The sequence below is a fragment of the Lutra lutra genome, chromosome X (genome assembly GCF_902655055.1).
Source record: "Lutra lutra chromosome X, mLutLut1.2, whole genome shotgun sequence".
In the NCBI taxonomy this organism is placed as follows: domain Eukaryota; kingdom Metazoa; phylum Chordata; class Mammalia; order Carnivora; family Mustelidae; genus Lutra; species Lutra lutra.
In genome coordinates, this window is record NC_062296.1 from 1,499,692 (window position 1) to 1,517,918 (window position 18,227).

At 54.3% G+C, this 18,227-nt stretch overlaps 1 protein-coding gene across 2 annotated transcripts in view; it reads left to right on the top strand.

The window, feature by feature from the left end:
* The window catches only part of MECP2 (methyl-CpG binding protein 2), a 64,382-nt gene extending 47,854 nt beyond the window's left edge, over positions 1 to 16,528 (top strand). The window contains exons 1-3 of one of the 2 annotated variants that reach the window (XM_047714819.1): positions 8,284 to 8,370; positions 9,711 to 9,765; positions 9,875 to 16,528. In XM_047714819.1, the coding sequence (XP_047570775.1) occupies positions 10,003 to 10,794 (792 nt within the window). In that variant the 5' untranslated portion in view covers positions 8,284 to 8,370; positions 9,711 to 9,765; positions 9,875 to 10,002 and the 3' untranslated portion in view covers positions 10,795 to 16,528. Of the gene's footprint in view, positions 1 to 8,019; positions 8,371 to 9,710 lie in introns of those variants that run through there. The other variant, XM_047714818.1, reaches the window with a different exon arrangement.
* Positions 16,529 to 18,227: the final 1,699 nt, after the last annotated feature.

The window sequence follows — 18,227 nt, forward strand, 5'->3', positions numbered from 1 at the left end:
TAGTTCATCGGCATTTAGTACGTCCACAGTGTTGCGCGGCCATTACCTCTATCTGGTCCCAGAACATTTTATCACCACTAAAACATGCACACACACACCCAAAACTCTACAATCATTAGGAGTCACTCCCTATTACCCACTACCCTCAGCCCCTGGTAATGACTGATCTGCTCTCTCTCTCTGTGCATTTGCCAATTTGAAACATTTCATGTAAATGGAATTAGGTAGCATTTGTCCTTTTGTGGCTGACTGATGTCACTCACATAGTGTCCCCAAGGTTCATACATGTTGTGGCCTGTGCCAGAATTTCATTTCTTTTTAAAGCTAAATAACGTTCCGTTGTGTGGATGGACCACGTTTTGCTTGCGCAGTCATCTGTCCGCGGGCCCTTGGGCCGTTTCCGCATCTCGGCTGCTGTGTACCACGCTGCCGTGAGCACGGGTGTGCGGTTCGTCCGGTCCCTGTTTCCGGTTCTTGGGTCTACAGCTAGAGTGGAGACGCTGGGTCCTGTGGGAACTCTGTGTTTGACCTTTAGAGGGACTGCCTGGCCGTTCTCCGCGGTCGCAGTGTTTGTGTAAACCTGCTTTTCTTCCCCCTGTGCGACAGACGCATGCCGTGGACGTGAGATTTGTCGTACAGCCCTGGCGCCTTCATTCGCAGAGGGAGCTCCCTTTGACGGTCACGAGCTGTATTTTATTTAGCTTTTCAAAACACAGCTTCTCTTGCATCTTCTGAAAGCTGAAGTATTTAAAAATACACGGAATTCAGAGCCGCTGAACTTCGGGTTCTACTGCCATACCCTTGGAGCTGAACCCCATTTGCTCTGTTGCTCCCCAGAGACCACTGAGACACTCTCTTCCTGTGCCAGTTGGGTTTCTCTCAGATCTTTAAAGGGACTGCAGCTGCCTTTACTGTTCCATGCGCAGAAGCCTCCTTGATTCTGGGAGTCCGCAGCGCGTGCTGGAGGTAGAGACAGTTGGAGGCACGGAGTGAACGACACGGCAGGGTGGAGGTAGCTGCTGCAAGACGGCCGTTTCTCTCCTTTGGTGCCCGACCATTCACCCGGGGAGTAGCCCCCGCCTTGGCCCCTTGGGTCATGGCCTCATTGTGGGACTCGGCCTCCTTCTGCAGCTCAGTGGAATGGGTGACTAGAAATGAACCGTGCTGAGAAATGCTGTATCCTGAAATTGGCCTTGTGCAAACATGACTGAAATGGGGCCAGGATATTGCTGTGCCTCTGGAAGGATCCCGGGAGCTCACTCGGGAGGAGGCTGGATTCCAATTCCAGTGAAAAACACCTGTCAGCTGCTGCTTTCACCTGGTTTCTTTTTCATCTGAAAGTCTTAGGGGTTGAGTAGTCCCTCCTCAGTCCCAGGTGTCTGGCCAGCCGCACCTGCCAGCTGTTGGTTGCCTGCACCCCTGTAACGTACAGGCGCCTGGGGTCACACGAGTGCCAGGTACAGCTTCCCAGGGCAGCCTTACTGCGGGCTTACTGGAGGTTTCTTTCCTTGTGAAAGAAAGTACAGGCAGTTCTCTCTGCCAGGCCCCTTGGGGTACAGTAACGTGGCTTGAAAACAAGATGCCTGCAACTCTGATTTTCCTTCGCTAGATTAAAGGAAAGATTTGATCTACCGTTTGTGTTCTAGAAGCACAGTTAGTAGATGATGTTTTATTATTCAAGAGCCTTCTTTCCTGCCTCGTAGATATTTAAGGTTTGTGAGGGCCCCTGTGCTTCAGTGTGGTACGTGCGTTCCTGAAAGACTCCTGCGTTCTACAAGTCACACAGTAAAAAGTAAGCGTTGTTATGGGGAAAACAGGAGGGGTAGACCACGCCGAAGCTATGTGATTAGAGCTCACTAACAGAGTCATTGACAATTCTGGTTAAAATTCTGGTTAAGGGGCGCCTGGGTGGCTCAGTGGGTTAAAGCCTCTGCCTTCAGCTCGGGTCATGATCCCAGGGTGCTGGGATCGAGCCCCACATCAGGCTCTCTGCTCAGCAGGGAGCCTGCTTCCTCCTCTCGCTCTCTCTGCCTGCCTCTCTGCCTACTTGTGATCTCTATCAAATAAATAAATAAAATCTTTAAAAAAAAATAAAATAAAATTCTGGTTAAGAGACATAACACACTGAAATGGCTGTTGGCATTCGCAGCCCGTATCGCCGTCAGCCGAGCGTTTCCCGCGGGAGCCACAGACGCACGCTTCCCGCAGTGCCGTGCGGGTCCTGTTGCACAGTTCCTGTGACGCTTGAAGTGGGAGCCTAGGCAAGGCCACCTTTGGCAGTGATTTTCTTTTTTTTTTAATTTAAGTCATCTCTGCACCCAGCATGGGGCTGGAACTCTTGACCCCGAGATCAAGAGTCAGATGCTCTTCCGACGGAGCCAGCAAGGTGCCCCTTACAATGATTTTTCTTCAAACCAGGGAAAGAACCCTGACGCCTTCCCTTCCTTCGCACTCACAGCTGTACTGTATGCAGGATAACACCACTGTGGTTCTTTGAGCCACTGAAAGAAGGCACTTGAACAAGGTTTCTAGCTTTCCCTCTTAATGTATTCATATAATGTGAAAGTGTTCTCCTTAATCGTTAGAATACTTGCCCGAAACTGCTTCAAAATACCACTGTCAACCTGCACAGTTTCCACTTCCATTGATGTCACCCACCCCACTCCCCCGCTTTCCCAGCTTGCTGCCACCTGAGCACTGCGCGTTTCCCTGAGTCACTGTCGCTGCGCTGCCCTCAGAAGTGCTGCTCGAGCCTGGCTCTCCCAGGGGCATACCGTGCACTCTTGACCCTCAAGGAGCCTACTCCATTCCCCACATGCTGCCCCCGTGACCCTGTCCTCCCTGTCACCACAGATTGTCACTGCCCATTCTCCTAGGCCCTCATTTACTGCCCCAGCCTTATCTTCTGCCTGCCCAGCTCACCAGTGCTCAGCAGGCGATGGTAGCACCCAAACTCATCCTTTATTCACTTCCTCAGACCATGCCTGCTTTGGGTGCTAAGCCTAGCCCCCGCTCCTCGAAGCTCTTGGTCAGGGGGATACAGTCATCAAAAGAAACAAAGGCAGTACAGCCTCTGGGCTGTGATTGTCACGTGGCGCTCCTTTGCCTGGCACTGTGCGTCGAATGGAGAGACCGTGAAGAAGGCCCTCGCTATCAGGGCATGGAGGGGTTGACCTGTGTAGTGGTGTATTCCAACTACGTGGGGGGCATAGGGTCTTCTTGCTCATAGGGTTGGGGAAGGCTCCTCAGAAGTGCCATCTTAATCCAAAAGAATATGGGAGAGAAGGCCAGCCTAGAGCCATTGGTGACACAGGGTAGGAGTCATTAGTCACTCCTCCCTCTAGGGATGGAGCTATTCATACGACCGCCTGCTGTCACTGGTCTGTCCTGAGCCCTCCTTGCCAGCCAGTAGAACTCCTCAACCCTGGAAACCCAGCTCAAGCCTTCCTCCTCCAGGGAATCCCCATCTCTGGGCTTCCCCTGGCCCCAGAACAGGGAAGGGTATCACTGTTCTTTTGTTACTTCTTTGTCCCCCTGACTAAACTGGGGGCTCTTGAATACCAGAGAATGATGGTAGTAATTCTGCCGTGTTGTTCCAGCCCCTGGCAGAGTCTGGCTCAGGGCAAGGGCGGTTGATGAACATACATCAGCTCAACCAGAACCTCAGACAAGTTCCCCAAGCGCAGAAGGGAACTTTGTGTTCTTCTTTTTCTTTTCATCTGTGGCACTGACGAGTTGGATGGGTGGTTTTTCTGGGGATCCTCTCAACTCCAGAATAAACGAACGTGTGAACTAGGTGCTCGCTCAGTTCTCCTATGCATCTCAGGTTTGTGAGTGCGTGTGCATGTGTGTGTATGGTGTGTATAGTCTGATTCAAAGGAGGATAAAGAGGGCTGGTTTTTTCTTTTTTAATGTGTGTTTCAGCAAACTCCGTAACCCCCTGGTGGGGTGAGGAGGCCTTAGGGAGTCGGGTTGCCCTGGGACCGAGCAGGTGGATTCCTATTTTGCATCATTTTTACCCCCAGTCTCCACCCAGTGGACTGACTTCCAGGCTGCTTTGTGGGTGTTTGTCGTTTGCTCTTGCAGAGAAGTAGCAGTCATAATAGAGTGACAAACCTGGGTGCCCCCTCGGTGAACAGATTTGAATATCACCATATTGTCATAACTGCTTCAAGTAATTTTTTAAAAGTTTTTATTTATTTATTTATTTATTCATTCATTCATTCATTCATTCATTTGATCACAAGTAGGCAGAGAGACAGGTGGGGGGCAGGGAGCAGGCTCCCCGCTGAGCAGAGAGCCAGACACGGGGCTCGATCCCAGGACCCTGAGATCATGACCTGAGCCGAAGGCAGAGGCTCAACCCACTGAGCTGCCCAGGCGCCCCTGCTTCAAGTAATCTTAATTTAAAAGAACTAAAATACTACGATTGAGTTAAAGGTTCTTTAGTCCTCACCTTTGGTGCTATTAAAAGTTCATTTGTTATACACTTAGGGTTTAAAAGGTAAATTTTATGTTATGAATGTTTTACCACAAGAAAAAACTTACCAAAAAAAAGGAAAACTCAGGACAGTTCATTTAGGGCCAAGTCAGAGTCTGGACACAGCTGGGTCTCTCCTCGGTGGCTAGTATCAAAGAGCTATATTCGCCTGTCCTCGAACTTCTAACCATGGACATGACTGTAACCCCCACCTGTTCCTGGCCCAGGCTTCCCTGTCCTCAGTGACACCACTGTCCTCCTAGGCATTGGCCATGGTCCTTCTTCATTCATCCCTTCCCCTCACCCACACCAGCCTGTCTTCAGCTCTGTCGCTCCACCTCCTGGTTACTTCCCAGATCCTCCACTGTCCCCACCCTGGGCCACCAGTCCCCCTGCTTTCCTTTTTGGCTTCCTGAAGTCTGCTTTCCACCTAGCAAGTAGAGTGACCCTCTGAAGATAAGAGCCCTCATCCCTTCCCCTGCCCAGGGCTCCCTAGTAGCACCCTGACAGAGCCGTCCACATCCCCCTTGAGGCCTCTCTGCTACCCAGAATCTTCTTCTGGCACGGAGCCACATGGCTTGCCCCCTTGCTTCCGATAGGCTTTTCCTTCTTTTGTTCCTCATTGTATTCCAGTCAGTTTGTTGTTTTGGACACTCACCTTGTCACAATGTCACCTAGTGCAAGGAACCCTTTCAGCCAGACCAGCAACTATGTCCTTTGACTCTCTCTTTCTCTGTCCAAGAACTCCCCTGCCTTTCTACCCCTACAGGCCACCTTAGAACCACAACCACCCACTTCTCTCAGGGCCAGCCTGGTTCCCTCCATGGACATGGGGTGCGTTTCCTGCGCTTGGGTGCCGTATTAGGCCTTAAAATACGTCCCACCAAGGATGTGCAGAGCACTGTGGTCAGAGGTATTTGAAATAAATCTTTTCTCTGTGGTATGGTACCAGTTTGATGTATAGTTAAATTCATGTGTTTGTGCTTGCGTTCTTCCGTATAGTAGGGTTTTGTTACCATTTGTTTTTGTTTTCATTTTGGTTATGTAAACTTCCACGTGATTCAGAGAGGTTTTTGCCTCACGCCTATACCTTACCTCATTCTCACCCTCCCTGGGACTAGAAAGCCCTTCTTCCCTCGTTTCTTCCACGAGAGGCTGCGGACAGTGTGGGTGAGCTGGGGTGCTCTTTCGCAGCCTCTCTGGCGTGGCTACCCGGCTGTAGGCTTAGTGGCAGCCCTTCACTCAGCCCTTGCCGGCAGCGCTCCGCGCGGTCTGCAGCACTGGAACAGGAAAAACAGTGCCATTACAAATTATCATATACCTGCTGTTTGGCATTTCTGGGGTTGTTTTAGAAGGGATAGGGTAGGGTAGAGTTTTAGAAGGGATTGCCGCTGATGGCACTGATACTCTTGATTGTTTCTGAGAGGCATTGCTGGGGCATGTGGTCTTTTACTTGACCTTATGGTGGTTAAACTGTTTGGGGCATATAAATGAGCATTCTGGAGGAGTCAGAGATCTTTCCCGTGGGTGCGGTGTTGTCCCCTGACTCCAAGACTGTCCAGGTTTAGGGAGCAGCCGTGGCCTTCAGCAGTGCCCCTCTGGTGGCCTGTGTAGAAGTGGTCATTCCAGTCCATCTGCCACTGTGCCTCTGGCAAGCTCTCCCTCTCCCCTCTCCGATGGGGCATACAGGCCACAGACCATACCTACCTTCCCAAGATTCTTCCTCATTTCCTGCTGAGACGTTAAGACTATGAGAATTGAAAACTGAGCTCTGTGCTGTAGCAGATTAGAGACCCTCACTTCCCAGCAGGAAAAGATCTGTGGGCCCCGGGCTGAATCGGGGTGACCCCGGCAGCCGTGGTTAGAGCCCTGAACTGCTACGGGATGACCCAGGATAGGGAGGAACTTAGGGGCAGTTTTGTTTCCAGACCCCTGCCCTGAGCCTTTTAGAAAAGGCATGTCCTCATGGTGCCAAGTGAGTCCTGATACGAACCCCCCCCTTTGGCAGCTCACCCATATTCTTTGAGCCTGGTTTCCAGTGCGCACCGCAGTGCCTTCACTGGAGTCTCCACAGTGTGAACAAGGGGGAAGTTGCTTGGGGTAGACCAGCCAGGAGGCAGTGACCAGTACTGACGCGAGCCCTGTGGGACAGGGCAGCTCTAGGGCTGAGATACTGAGGACAAGAATAGTCTTATTCTTTTCTAGAATGAATTGCCAAGGGCGCCTGGGTAGCTCAGTCGGGTAAGCATCTGCCTTCGGCTCAGGGAGTCCCACATCGGGCTCCCTGATGGTCAGGAAGTTTGCTTCTCTCTCTTGATCCTCTCCTCTCTCATGCTCTCTCTCTCTCTGAAATAAATAAAATCTTAAAAAAAAAAAAAAAAGAATGAATTGCCAAAAGGCCAGCAGACAGCCGATTCCAAGCCCATGATTCTTTCCGAGCCTCCCCAGCCTGGGTGGTGTTTCTGCCCTCTTAGCCCTGCCCTGAGAGCATCATGGCCAGCCTCCGATTCCAGGGTCCGGGGCCTCATGGTGGTCATTTCCAGTGCACGCAAGGAAGGGACCCTGCCCTGTGGAGCCAAAGTCCGGGAAAGGAGCCGCTCTGTCAGTGCGGGAGAACGGGAGGCGCCCACCGCGGGGCGGGGAGGTGCGCTTCTGTGCCTTCGGCCTTGCTCTTTCCTCCGCTGGTCGGCCGAGGCGGTCACGTGGTAAGGGAACGTCCGGTGATAAAAGTTCACCAGACCCGGGATGGCTTCTCTTCTCACTCCGGAACCCTGGGCAGCAGTTTCTGGTTGCCCGAGTTGGCCAGTGTTTACGTAGTGCCTTTGCGACTTCTCTCCCTCTGGGGTGTTGGTACCTATTGTCATGATGAGGAAACTAAGGCACAGGATGTTGAGGTCACTTGCTTGGGCCCATGTTTTAAAATTGCAGAGTCAGGATTTGAGCTCAGGTTGTCTGGCTCCGAACTTGTTCTTTCCACACCACTGTGCCGTGCCTGCCTCCCAAGGGGACAGCGTGAGGTTCTGTCACCGTCAGTAAGTCGTGCTGTGCCCCATGACTGGCTTTTACCAAGCACGCAGTTGAGGAAACTTAAACTGCAGAAGCCAGAGTCACACCCAGGCCAGGGCTGCACGCACAGGAGCCCCGCCTGCGTTTTGGGTGGGGAGCCCCCTTTGGCAGTCAGGGGCCTCCTGTGAGCCGCCCGGCCCCGGGGGCGCTTGGGCACAGCCTGTAAGGTGGCCCCCTCCATGGCGCTGCACCAGGAAGCCACACGCTGCTTCCACCCAGGAAGTTGTCCCCTGTCCAGGCTGCTCGCTCTCCTATATGCTAGGAGGGGGACTCCGAGTGGTCACAGGACAGGTCAGGCAAAGCCCCAAGTCCCTAAAGAAATCCATGAAGGGGAGCGGCGGCAGGACCTGGGCAGGCGGCGGCGGCGGCAGGGCAGCCCTGGCTCTCAGAGCCCCGCCTTGCCTGCCGCCGCCTGCTTTCTCGAGAAATCCGTGTGCTCCCTGTGGCACTTACATGCTTATTTAACACTTCAGGGAAGAAAAGTCAGAAGACCAGGATCTCCAGGGCCTCAAGGACAAACCCCTGAAGTTCAAAAAGGTGAAGAAGGATAAGAAAGAAGACAAAGAGGGCAAGCATGAGCCCCTGCAGCCCCCGGCCCACCACTCCGCTGAACCGGCAGAGGCAGGCAAAGCGGAGACCTCAGAAGGCTCGGGCTCGGCCCCAGCTGTCCCGGAAGCCTCTGCCTCCCCCAAACAGCGGCGCTCCATCATTCGTGACCGGGGACCCATGTATGATGACCCCACTCTGCCCGAAGGTTGGACCCGAAAGCTCAAGCAAAGGAAGTCGGGCCGCTCCGCTGGGAAGTATGATGTGTATTTGATCAAGTAAGTAGGGGCGACTCCCACCTGCAGAGCAGGGAAGGCTGGGTGGGCAGGAGGTCAGGGACAGGTGCTAAGACACTGGTGGGGATCCCTTAGAGTGGCAGTCCTCTGTTGCTTGTAGATCAAGAAAATGTGTGCGTCTCCCCCTCTTGTGTTGGGGGCTTCAGTAGACCACTTGCAGACTGCAGCAGGTACGTTTGGAACGATGGTGTGCAGAGCTCGCCACCCTGAGTGAGATGGACACAGGGTAGCAGAGTGCGACTTCTCACCACCAGCCCTTGAGGTCTTGTCAGCAGGTAGCAGAGCAGTAGGGCCTTCCCAGGGCCACAGGGAGGACACCAGGAGAGGTCCCCTGGGAAACACTGAGGACACGAGGCCCTGCTCAGGCCAGACCCGCCACGTGTAGTGGCCTGTGCTTGGAAGGCAAGCGGAGCTCTCTGGGTTCCTCCCATTTATTTCCTCGCTGGAAAACAGCCAGCTGAGGGGCTCTTCTCAAAACCTGTTAAACTCCTCTCCTTCCTGCGAGTCATTCTGTGACGTGTCTTTCATGACCAAGGAGAAGTAGGAATTCACAGGGCTCAGTCCGCTCCGTGAGACATCCTCTCCATCTCTCTGTGTGCCTTTCCAGCTGTCCCTGGTGCGCTGCCCCGCTTTGTGCTGGTCTGCTCTTTGGGCATTTTGTGTCCAAACAGCAGCTTCCAAGCCAGAGCTTCATAGGAGGACTGAATAAGTACGTCTCAGTTCTGGCCCTTAGACGATCCAGAAAAGGTTAACAGTTTTGGAAGGACATTTGCAGACAACCTCGTTTGATTCCAAGAACTCTGACAAGGGGGAGCAAAGCACTGTCCTGCGGACAGATGAGGAAGCCGATCCCAGAGAGGCTAAGCGGCATGCCCAGGTTCCAGCAAAGGAGTACTCTATTTACTGACCAGGCCCAGGCCCCAGCCAGCAGAGTGGCCCCTCAGCCTGATGGCTCAGGAGGGTCCCCAGGCCAGGCCCCTTTGGGGGCCAGAGGAGGGGCCTTGGTGGCAGGTGGACCCTCAGGGACGTCCAGGCAGCAGCTGCAGAGCAGCCGGCACCCAGCTGTCCAGTCACTAGAGCACACCCTGCAGGTGCCCACCGCCCACCGACCCAGTCACTTTGTGTGTGACCGTGGCCATGCCCCTCTAGTTTTCGCCTGTTTTGGCTTTTCTCTCATGGGACTCTCATGTAGTTGTGTCATTAGGCAGATCAGTTGCAGAAGGTGCTGTCACAGAGTTCACCGTCTTCTGCTCTGCCTCATCTTTGGACAGTAGTGTGGAAGCTTCTAATCATTCTTTCTGTCTCTTTGTTTGTCCCCACAGTCCCCAGGGAAAAGCCTTTCGCTCTAAAGTGGAGTTGATTGCGTACTTCGAAAAGGTAGGCGACACCTCCCTGGACCCTAATGATTTTGACTTCACGGTAACTGGGAGAGGGAGCCCCTCCCGGCGAGAGCAGAAACCACCTAAGAAGCCCAAATCTCCCAAAGCTCCAGGAACTGGCAGAGGCCGGGGACGCCCCAAAGGCAGCGGCACTGCGAGACCCAAGGCAGCGGCATCAGAGGGTGTGCAGGTGAAAAGGGTCCTGGAGAAAAGTCCCGGGAAGCTGCTGGTCAAGATGCCTTTTCAAGCTTCACCTGGGAGCAGGGCCGAAGGGGGTGGGGCCACCACGTCCGCCCAGGTCATGGTTATCAAACGCCCTGGCCGGAAGCGAAAAGCCGAGGCCGACCCCCAGGCCATTCCCAAGAAGCGGGGGCGCAAGCCAGGCAGTGTGGTGGCGGCTGCTGCCGCCGAGGCCAAGAAGAAAGCCGTGAAGGAGTCTTCCATTCGCTCTGTGCACGAGACCGTGCTCCCCATCAAGAAGCGCAAGACCCGGGAGGCTGTCAGCATCGACGTGAAGGAGGTGGTGAAGCCCCTGCTGGTGTCCACCCTGGGCGAGAAGAGCGGCAAGGGACTGAAGACCTGCAAGAGCCCCGGGCGGAAGAGCAAGGAGAGCAGCCCGAAAGGGCGCGGCGGCAGCGCCTCGTCGCCCCCCAAGAAGGAGCACCACCACCACCACCACCACTCGGAGCCCCCGAAGGCACCGGTGCCGCTGCTTCCACCCCCGCCCCCGCCCCCGCCCGAGCCACAGAGCTCCGAGGACCCCGCCAGCCCCCCTGAGCCCCAGGACTTGAGCAGCGGCGTCTGCAAAGAGGAGAAGATGGCTAGAGCGGGCTCGCTGGAGAGCGACGGCTGCCCCAAGGAGCCGGCTAAGACTCAGCCCGCGGTCGCGACTGCCGCCACGGCCGCAGACAAGTACAAACACCGAGGGGAGGGAGAGCGCAAAGACATTGTTTCATCCTCCATGCCAAGGCCAAACAGAGAGGAGCCTGTGGACAGCCGGACGCCCGTGACCGAGAGAGTCAGCTGACTTTACCCGGCGGACGCGGAGCGAACCAACAAGAATAAAGGCAGCTGTCGTCTCTTCTCCTTCTGGGTAGGGCTCTGACAAAGCTTCCCGATTAACTGAAATAAAAAATATTTTTTTTTCTTTCAGTAAACTTAGAGTTTCGTGGCTTCAGGGTGGGAGTAGTTGGAGCATTGGGATGTTTTTCTTACCGACAAGCACAGTCAGGTTGAAGACCTAACCAGGGCCAGAAGTAGCTTTGCACTTTTCTAAACTAGGCTCCTTCAACAAGGCTTGCTGCACATACTACTGACCAGACAAGCTGTTGACCAGGCTTCTTAGGGTATGCCTGCGCCTCCCCTCCCATCCGACCTCACCCCGCCCCCCCCATGTGGCCATTAGGGACAGAGAGTGCCATGGGTGCCCCCGTCTCCGCTCTCCTCTCCCCCCCAACCCTGCCCCACCCCCACCCTCCGGCTCCCCCGCCTTCCCCATCCCCACCCACATGGGGACAAGGAGGTGTGAGGCAGGAGAGACAGGTGGATCCTTTAGAGAAAAAGACAGAGATGGCCAGTGGCTACAGCCCCTGCCTGATCTCACCCATGGTGGCACAAATGCGGCCCCACGCTAGTCCCAACCCAAAACTGACTAGGACATTTCACAGGACAGGGAAGTAGCACCTGTTTGCTCCAGTTCTGGCCTGGCTAGGAAGGGGTCAGTCCTTGTGCTGCTGGGTGTAGACTGGCCTGAGCCAGGTGAGAGGACGGTGCAGGGCCACTCTCCAGTGAGTGGCACGAGAGAGAGAGAGAGCGAGGGGGGGGCGCATGGAAGCAACAGGACGAGGCACAGGCAGGCTGGCCCCGGGCTCCTGGGCTTCTCCAGGTGACAGAGGGCAGTGGGGCCGATGGAAATCCTACTCACTCAGAGCAGTCTGTGGCTGGTAGGTAGAGGCCTAGTGGGCAAGTTGGGGTGCTGGGGGAAAGAGGGGAAAATGTTCTTCCAAAACTTTCCAATTCTACTCCTTTAGGGACAGCTTAGAACTATTTGCACTATTGAGTCTTCATGTTCCCACTTCAAAACAAACATGCTCTGAGAGCAAACGGGCTTGAATTGGTGACACTTTGTCCCTCAAGCCACCAGACGTGACGGTGTTCACAACTACCTGTACCTGCGCTTGTTTTAAAGTGGGCTCAGCACATAGGGTTCCCACGAAGCTCCGAAACTCTAAGTGTTTGCTGCAATTTTATAAGGACTTCCTGATTGCTTTCTCTTCTGTCCTTCCATTTCTGCCTTCTTTCATTCATCCTTTCATTTCTTCCCCTCCTTGTTCATCCCCTCGGTACCAGGCACCCACAGCTCCCAGCTTTACCTGAGCTGATGCTGGCCAGCTCAGGCCACCAGATCACACCCTGCCCTTGGCCTTCCCACTGCCAGCTCTAGCCCTGCCCCACCCCATTTTGAGCCCTGAGGAAGCCCCAGGCTCTGCTGAGTCCTCCTGGCCCTAAGGCCTTGGCCTTTCCGAAGGGCAAGAGGACAGCAAGGTCTCACTCTCTTAGGGAGCGCCCTTCCCTTGGGCAGAGCTTGGATTCCGGGCCTTCCCAACCTTCCACTCGAGAGAAACAGGCAGGAGAAGTTGGGCAGATTTGGATTTGGGAGCTGAGGGTAGCACAGAGGCCCCCGTGGCCTGCCATAGTCCTCAAGTAGCCCAGCCCTGACCTTGGCCTCATCCAGGCCCAGCTAGCATAGTGTGGTGCGACAATGCAGCCAATGGGAAGAAATGCAGCTGCCTCAGACCTGAGCTGGGCCCCCCCTCGCCTCTCTGCTCCTCCTGTAAGGTAACCATGAGTTCTCCTCTGGTGGGAGACGTCTGGCTTTGGCTGGAGACGGGTGGGGCCAGTGTATGACACATGTCCACCTCTGTGCCGGGGGATGGTGTTGGGGCCAAGAGGCTTGGCTTTGCTGTGGGTGTTCATTGCTCAGTCTCCGTTCGGGAGTCCGTCCTGCGTTCTGTGTTCAGGAAGTCCTTATCTAGCTGCACATCATCATCATACTGGTCTGTCCTTTTCTGTGTTTACAGAGATGTCTCTTGTATCTAAATCTGTCCACCTGAGAAGTACCTTATCAAAGTAGCAAGTGAGACAGCAGTCTAATGCTTCCAGAAACACCCACAAGCACGTCCCATGCGAGCTGCCGCCATGAACTGTCAAGTGCGTGTTGTCTCGTGTATTTCAGTTACTGTCCCCTGGCTTCCTTACTGCGGCGTAACCATGAAGGAGTGAAACACCCTAACCGTCCAGCACTTCCTTGCCAGCCCTTAGTGATCAGGAACCGTAGCTGACAGTTCCAATCAGTAGCTTAAGGAAAAAACGCGTTTGTCTCTTCCAGAATGGTTAGAAGCAAGGGAGTTTGCCCCCATTCTGTTTGCAGAATCATAGTTGGCCTTTGCAGCATTTTTGTACCCATTTCCTTATGCTGTGAAAGCAAGTCCCACAACCAGACCCTCCCTGCTGTTGGCCCTCTGGGCTTCACTTTTGACTCCTCCCCAGGAAGGGAAGGGGGTGGGGAGGAGGGGGCAAGTCCTTTAGGATCCCTCTTCCTTCAAGGACAAAAGACTCCTGACCCTGAAGGGGCCTCGCACTGCAGGCACCCACAAAGGATGCCTGTCCACGCGAGTACAGTGTCCGGCCAGTTTGTCCTGGAGATGCCGTCCGTTTGGGTTGGTTGGGTTTTTATGCAGTAAACTTAGTCCAGTGGAATGTGACCCCCAGAACCAGTGTCAAGAGCTGGCCTCTCCATCAGCTCAGTACCGTCTGGTCCGGGGAAGAAAGTGCGGGCCCACCACGCCCCCCTTCCACCTGAGACCATTCGGGGGCTGACCGGGCATTGGTGGTTGAGAGCACAGCGTTTCAAGTATCATTTCCTTTTGGCCCACCTGACCTGCAGCCCCCTCGCTCCCCAGCTGCTTCTCCTTATAGTTCCAAAGCTGCAGGCAGCCCCTGAGGCTCCTTGGGGTTTTCTCGCCCCTCCTCTTCCTTCCACGTTCCCTCTTCTTCACCTAATAAAGGCATCACAAGTAAGTTACCATTAAGCAGGTAGCCTTGGTGGTTTGTCGCCCTGGCAGGCAGGGGCCCTGCAGCTCCCGTACGACCCCGGTCCTGAGTCACGTTGACAGGTTGGGGGGAAAGCCAGGCCATGGGATTCTCACCAGCCGTGTCCAGCCCAGTTTGGGGGTGTGACCTTGATTTTGTGTGTGCTTGAACATCACGAAGATTGGGGGCATCTTTTAGGGACTGTGTGAAGAATTTAGAAACTAACCAACAGCTTTCAGACGCCTGTTTGTAGGGGTAGGTCACAGTCACTTTTGGTCTCCCCAGCCCTGGTTCTAGTTGTTAGTTACTACCTCCTCTCCCAACAGAATGCTGTATGCCCTTGAGCTCCTCCCACAATGCCCAGCCCAGCTCTGCCCTGCCCTGCCCATTGGTGGGCCTGCCCTAACCAGTGGAATTGCTGGCCTTGAGACTGTAGTGAACCAGGGCACTGAGCCGCAGCCAGGCTCAAAGACAGCTCCCTTCTGCTGCTATTCTCTTCCCATTATCAGAAGGCACAGGCGACACCTAGAAATGTCCCGTTCCCCAGTCCGTCCGTGCCAAACTACCCAAGGACCTCAGCTCCCTCAGCTCCCAGGAAGGGGAAAGCCGTGGTGGTAGCCCAGGGACACTGACCACAGCTGGCACCAGGCTTCTACTCCTGAGACCCCCGTGCGGGGGTTGGCAGCAGTCTGTTCAGGGGCACCATTCCAGGCTAAAGGCCGCAGACGGTGGCACCATGCCCAGGGCCAGCCCCAAGTTGTCACCTGCTCTTCCGCGCAGCTTTTGGTTGCTAACAGGGATCGTGGAGGAAGCTACCGTGCTTGGGGGGAAAGGAGTTTTTTAGCTGACAGGACCTCTGGATTTCAGTAACTTAGTGAGCCGCGGCAGCGCAGGAGGGAGCCACAGGTATAACCAGGTGGAGCCTGGCAGCCAGGCTCTGCGCCCCCTTCCCACGCCCCCTTCCCGGAGCTCTGCATCTGGAGCTCTGGGTGGGCGGAGCCAGGGAAGGTTGCGGGCCCGTTCTTGGAGAAACCCTTTTCTAGTCAGTGTTGCTCCGAATTGTTCCCTAATGTGAGTTTCACACACAGATTTTGGGACAGGTGGCCCAGACCTCAGCAGGCAAGCTGCGTTTAGAGCCCTGTGGGTGTTCGCCTGGCCAGTTCCCAGAGTCCTGGCTCATGGTGTCAGGGGAGGGGGCAAGCATGGCAGTGTCACCCGGCCTGTGGTGGAGCCCCTGCCCCTGCGGCCGCACCGTGTCGCGTTCCCGGTCTTACTCTGTTCCCTGTAAGGGCCCCACCTTTGCTCTCCCCAGCAGTAAACTCGTCCACTCTGGAGGGGTTTGTCGAGTCTCCATTTTTGCGTCTTTCTCTTTCAGATGCTGTTTCAGTCTTTAGAAGAGGCATAGTCTAATTGTTATATATCACTAGGATACTGCCTCCCCCAGGGTCTAAAGTTACATATTAAAGGGGGGAAAAGTGAACAACAACAATTCAGAAGGAAAACCTAGACAACATTTGGCAGAAAATTGCATTTCGATGTTTCCGAACAAGTAAGAGCAAGCTTTTGCAAAACTGCCGATCTAAAAATATTTGGAGCTTGGCCTGCCATGTTTGTGCTACAGGAAAAGGGGAGTCCAGCCTGAAGCAGCTGGATCTGAGACTCGGGGCCGTCCTAGCACTGAAGAGCCCCCTGCCTGTGGGGCTGCCTGCCTGGTCCCCAAGCTGTAGAAGCCCAGCGCTTGGTGTGGGAAGCAGAGTGTCACCAGTGACTCCAAAGGCCTGCGACGTCCTCACCACCCAGCACCACCTGTTTCTTGTTCCTTTCTCATCTCTGCAGGATGTGCCCCAAGTGCTGATTTGTTGGGGGAAAAGGGAGTTCTGACTAGCACCCCCGCAACTAGGAAGGTGAGGGTGAGGTCTCCCCCTTGGTCTCTGCCTGTCCCCTGAGGACATTCCCCCTGGTCTGCTGTCCTTGGGGCCGAGGGTCTAGGTGAAGTGGTGCGCCCTTCTGCACTCAGAGGTGATGACAGAGGCCTGAGCACGTCCTGTGGTGTGTGTCCTCCTCGCCCCTCACCAGCGAGAGCCCCTGGGCCAGAGGGAGGGCAGGCACACGAGCAGGTACCAAGACCCTCACCAAGGGAAGTCCGGCCTTTGAGTCTGGAGAGCATTAGGGAAACTTGCAAATTGCCTTTGCTTCCCTGCCCCCCTTCTAGCTTACCTTTTCTCAGGTCCTCAGCAGCGAGAGACAAATGAGATGAAAAGGCCAAGAGGTTTGGCTCCTGCTCACTGGTAGTCCCTCTCCCTTCAGTGTTTGTGTGTCCAGTGACAAAGGTGTTCTTCCTGGTGACCCTGATTATATCCAGTATCTTATACGCTATACGCATAGGCCTGCTTGGTCTCCTCTATCCTGGGCTTTTGTTTTGCTTTTTAGCTTTGCTTTTAGTTTTTCTGTCTCTTTTATTTAATGCACCGACTAGACACACAGAGCAGTTGAATTTTTATATATATATCTGTATATCGCACAATTATACACTCATTTTGCTTGTGGCTACACACACACACACACACACACACACACACCTGTTAAAATTATACCTGTTGCTTAATTACAATGTTTCTGATAACCATAGCATAGGACAAGGGAAAATAAAAACAAACAAAAAAAAACCATAAAAAAAAACCCCTACAAATCCGTCTGCTGGTCGCTTCCTCAGTCCAAGCAGGCCGTGGCCCTTCCTCGCTTCTCTCAAGGGCTTCCCTGTGCCGAGCGCAGGAGGCTCCAGGCAGCATCCGGGTTTTGCACTGTTTCTCCCATGCTTGTGAGACAGGTCCCGGGATGCTGGCGGGGGACAGTTCACCTCAGTGGGTGGGCGTACGAGTGCTTCCTTGCCCTGGCAAATTCTGGAATGTAGCTAGTACCACCTGGCCCCCTGCGACCTCTGCGTGGGGCAGCTGGAGTGCACCGGGGAGGGGCTGGCCTGGCCCACCCCCAGCCCTCCCAGGGGCGCAGGCAGAGCGGTCTTGCACAGCCAACCAGCTCGGCAGGCCTCCCCGCCAGTAGGGCTTCCACTTTGCTGAGGCTGGAGGGCAGATGGGAGGCCCATCACATCTCTGAATGTGTGAGTTGCACCGGGTAGACACCAGGGACCCCACAACCACATACAAGAGTCCACTGGGTCCCCTCTAGGAGGTAGCAAAGACTCCAGAAACACCCTTTCTCTTTTCCCCAATCCTACGAGTAACTGCATTTGCTTTTGTAATTCTTAATGAGCAATACCTGCTAGAGAGTTTAGCCGTAACAGTTCTTTTTGATCGTTTTTTTAAGTAATTAAAAAACACCAAAAAAACAATCACCACCACCACCCAGAAACTCGTTCTTCCAAAGCAGAGAGCATTATAATCACCAGGGCCAAAAGCTTCCTTCCCTGTGTCATTACTTCTTCTGAGGCCTGAACCAAAAGAGAAACACTCGTAAGCTGTTCGGGTGGCCAGGCTGCCCACATGCCCCTCGGAGGACCCGAGCTGGGGCAGCCTCTGGGCCCAGTGTGGGGCCCGCTCCCGCCTGCACTCAGTATTAGCACTGGGTCGCCGTGTCCTTGCCCATCCAGCCCAGGATGGGGGCGGAGGAGGCGAGGAGGCCGTTGCTGCTGCTGCTTGCCGCTAACAGGTGGGTGTCCGCATGTGTCCACGGGTGCGCTTTCTGACTGAGATCCGAAATCGGCGCCCAACTTAGCCTCACCCGGTGACCTCCTGCCCGCCTGGACGGAGCAGGGCCCACCCAATTGAGTGTTTCTGGGGAGCTGGACGGTGGAGTGCAAAAGGCTTGCAGAACTTGAAGCCTGCTCCTTCCCTTGCTACCAAGGCCTCCTTTTCCGTTCGATTTGTCACTGCTTCAATCAATAGCGGCCGCTCCAGAGTCAGTAGTTGCTGAATATTTGACCAAATATCACCAGGACTGTTACTCAATGTGTGCCGAGCCCTCTCCTCGCGCTGGGCTCCCGTGTACCCGGACACTGTAATGTGTGCTGTGTTTGCTCTCCTCTCCTCCCTCATCCTTCCATCGTTTCTTCTGGGGCTTTTCTGTTTGGGTTTGGTTTGGTTTTTATTTCTCCTTTTGTGTTCTAAACATGAGGTTCTCTCTACTGGTCCTCTTAACTGTGGTGTTGAGGCTTATATTTGTGTAATTTTGGTGGGTGAAAGGAAATTTGCTAAGTAAATCTCTTCTGTGTTTGAACTGAAGTCTGTATTGTAACCATGTTTAAAGTAATTGTTCCAGAGACAAATGCTTCTAGACACTTTTTCTTTACAAACAAAAGAATTTGGAGGGAGGGGATGGTGACCAAGATGAGAGGGGCTGTCCTTTTTCCCC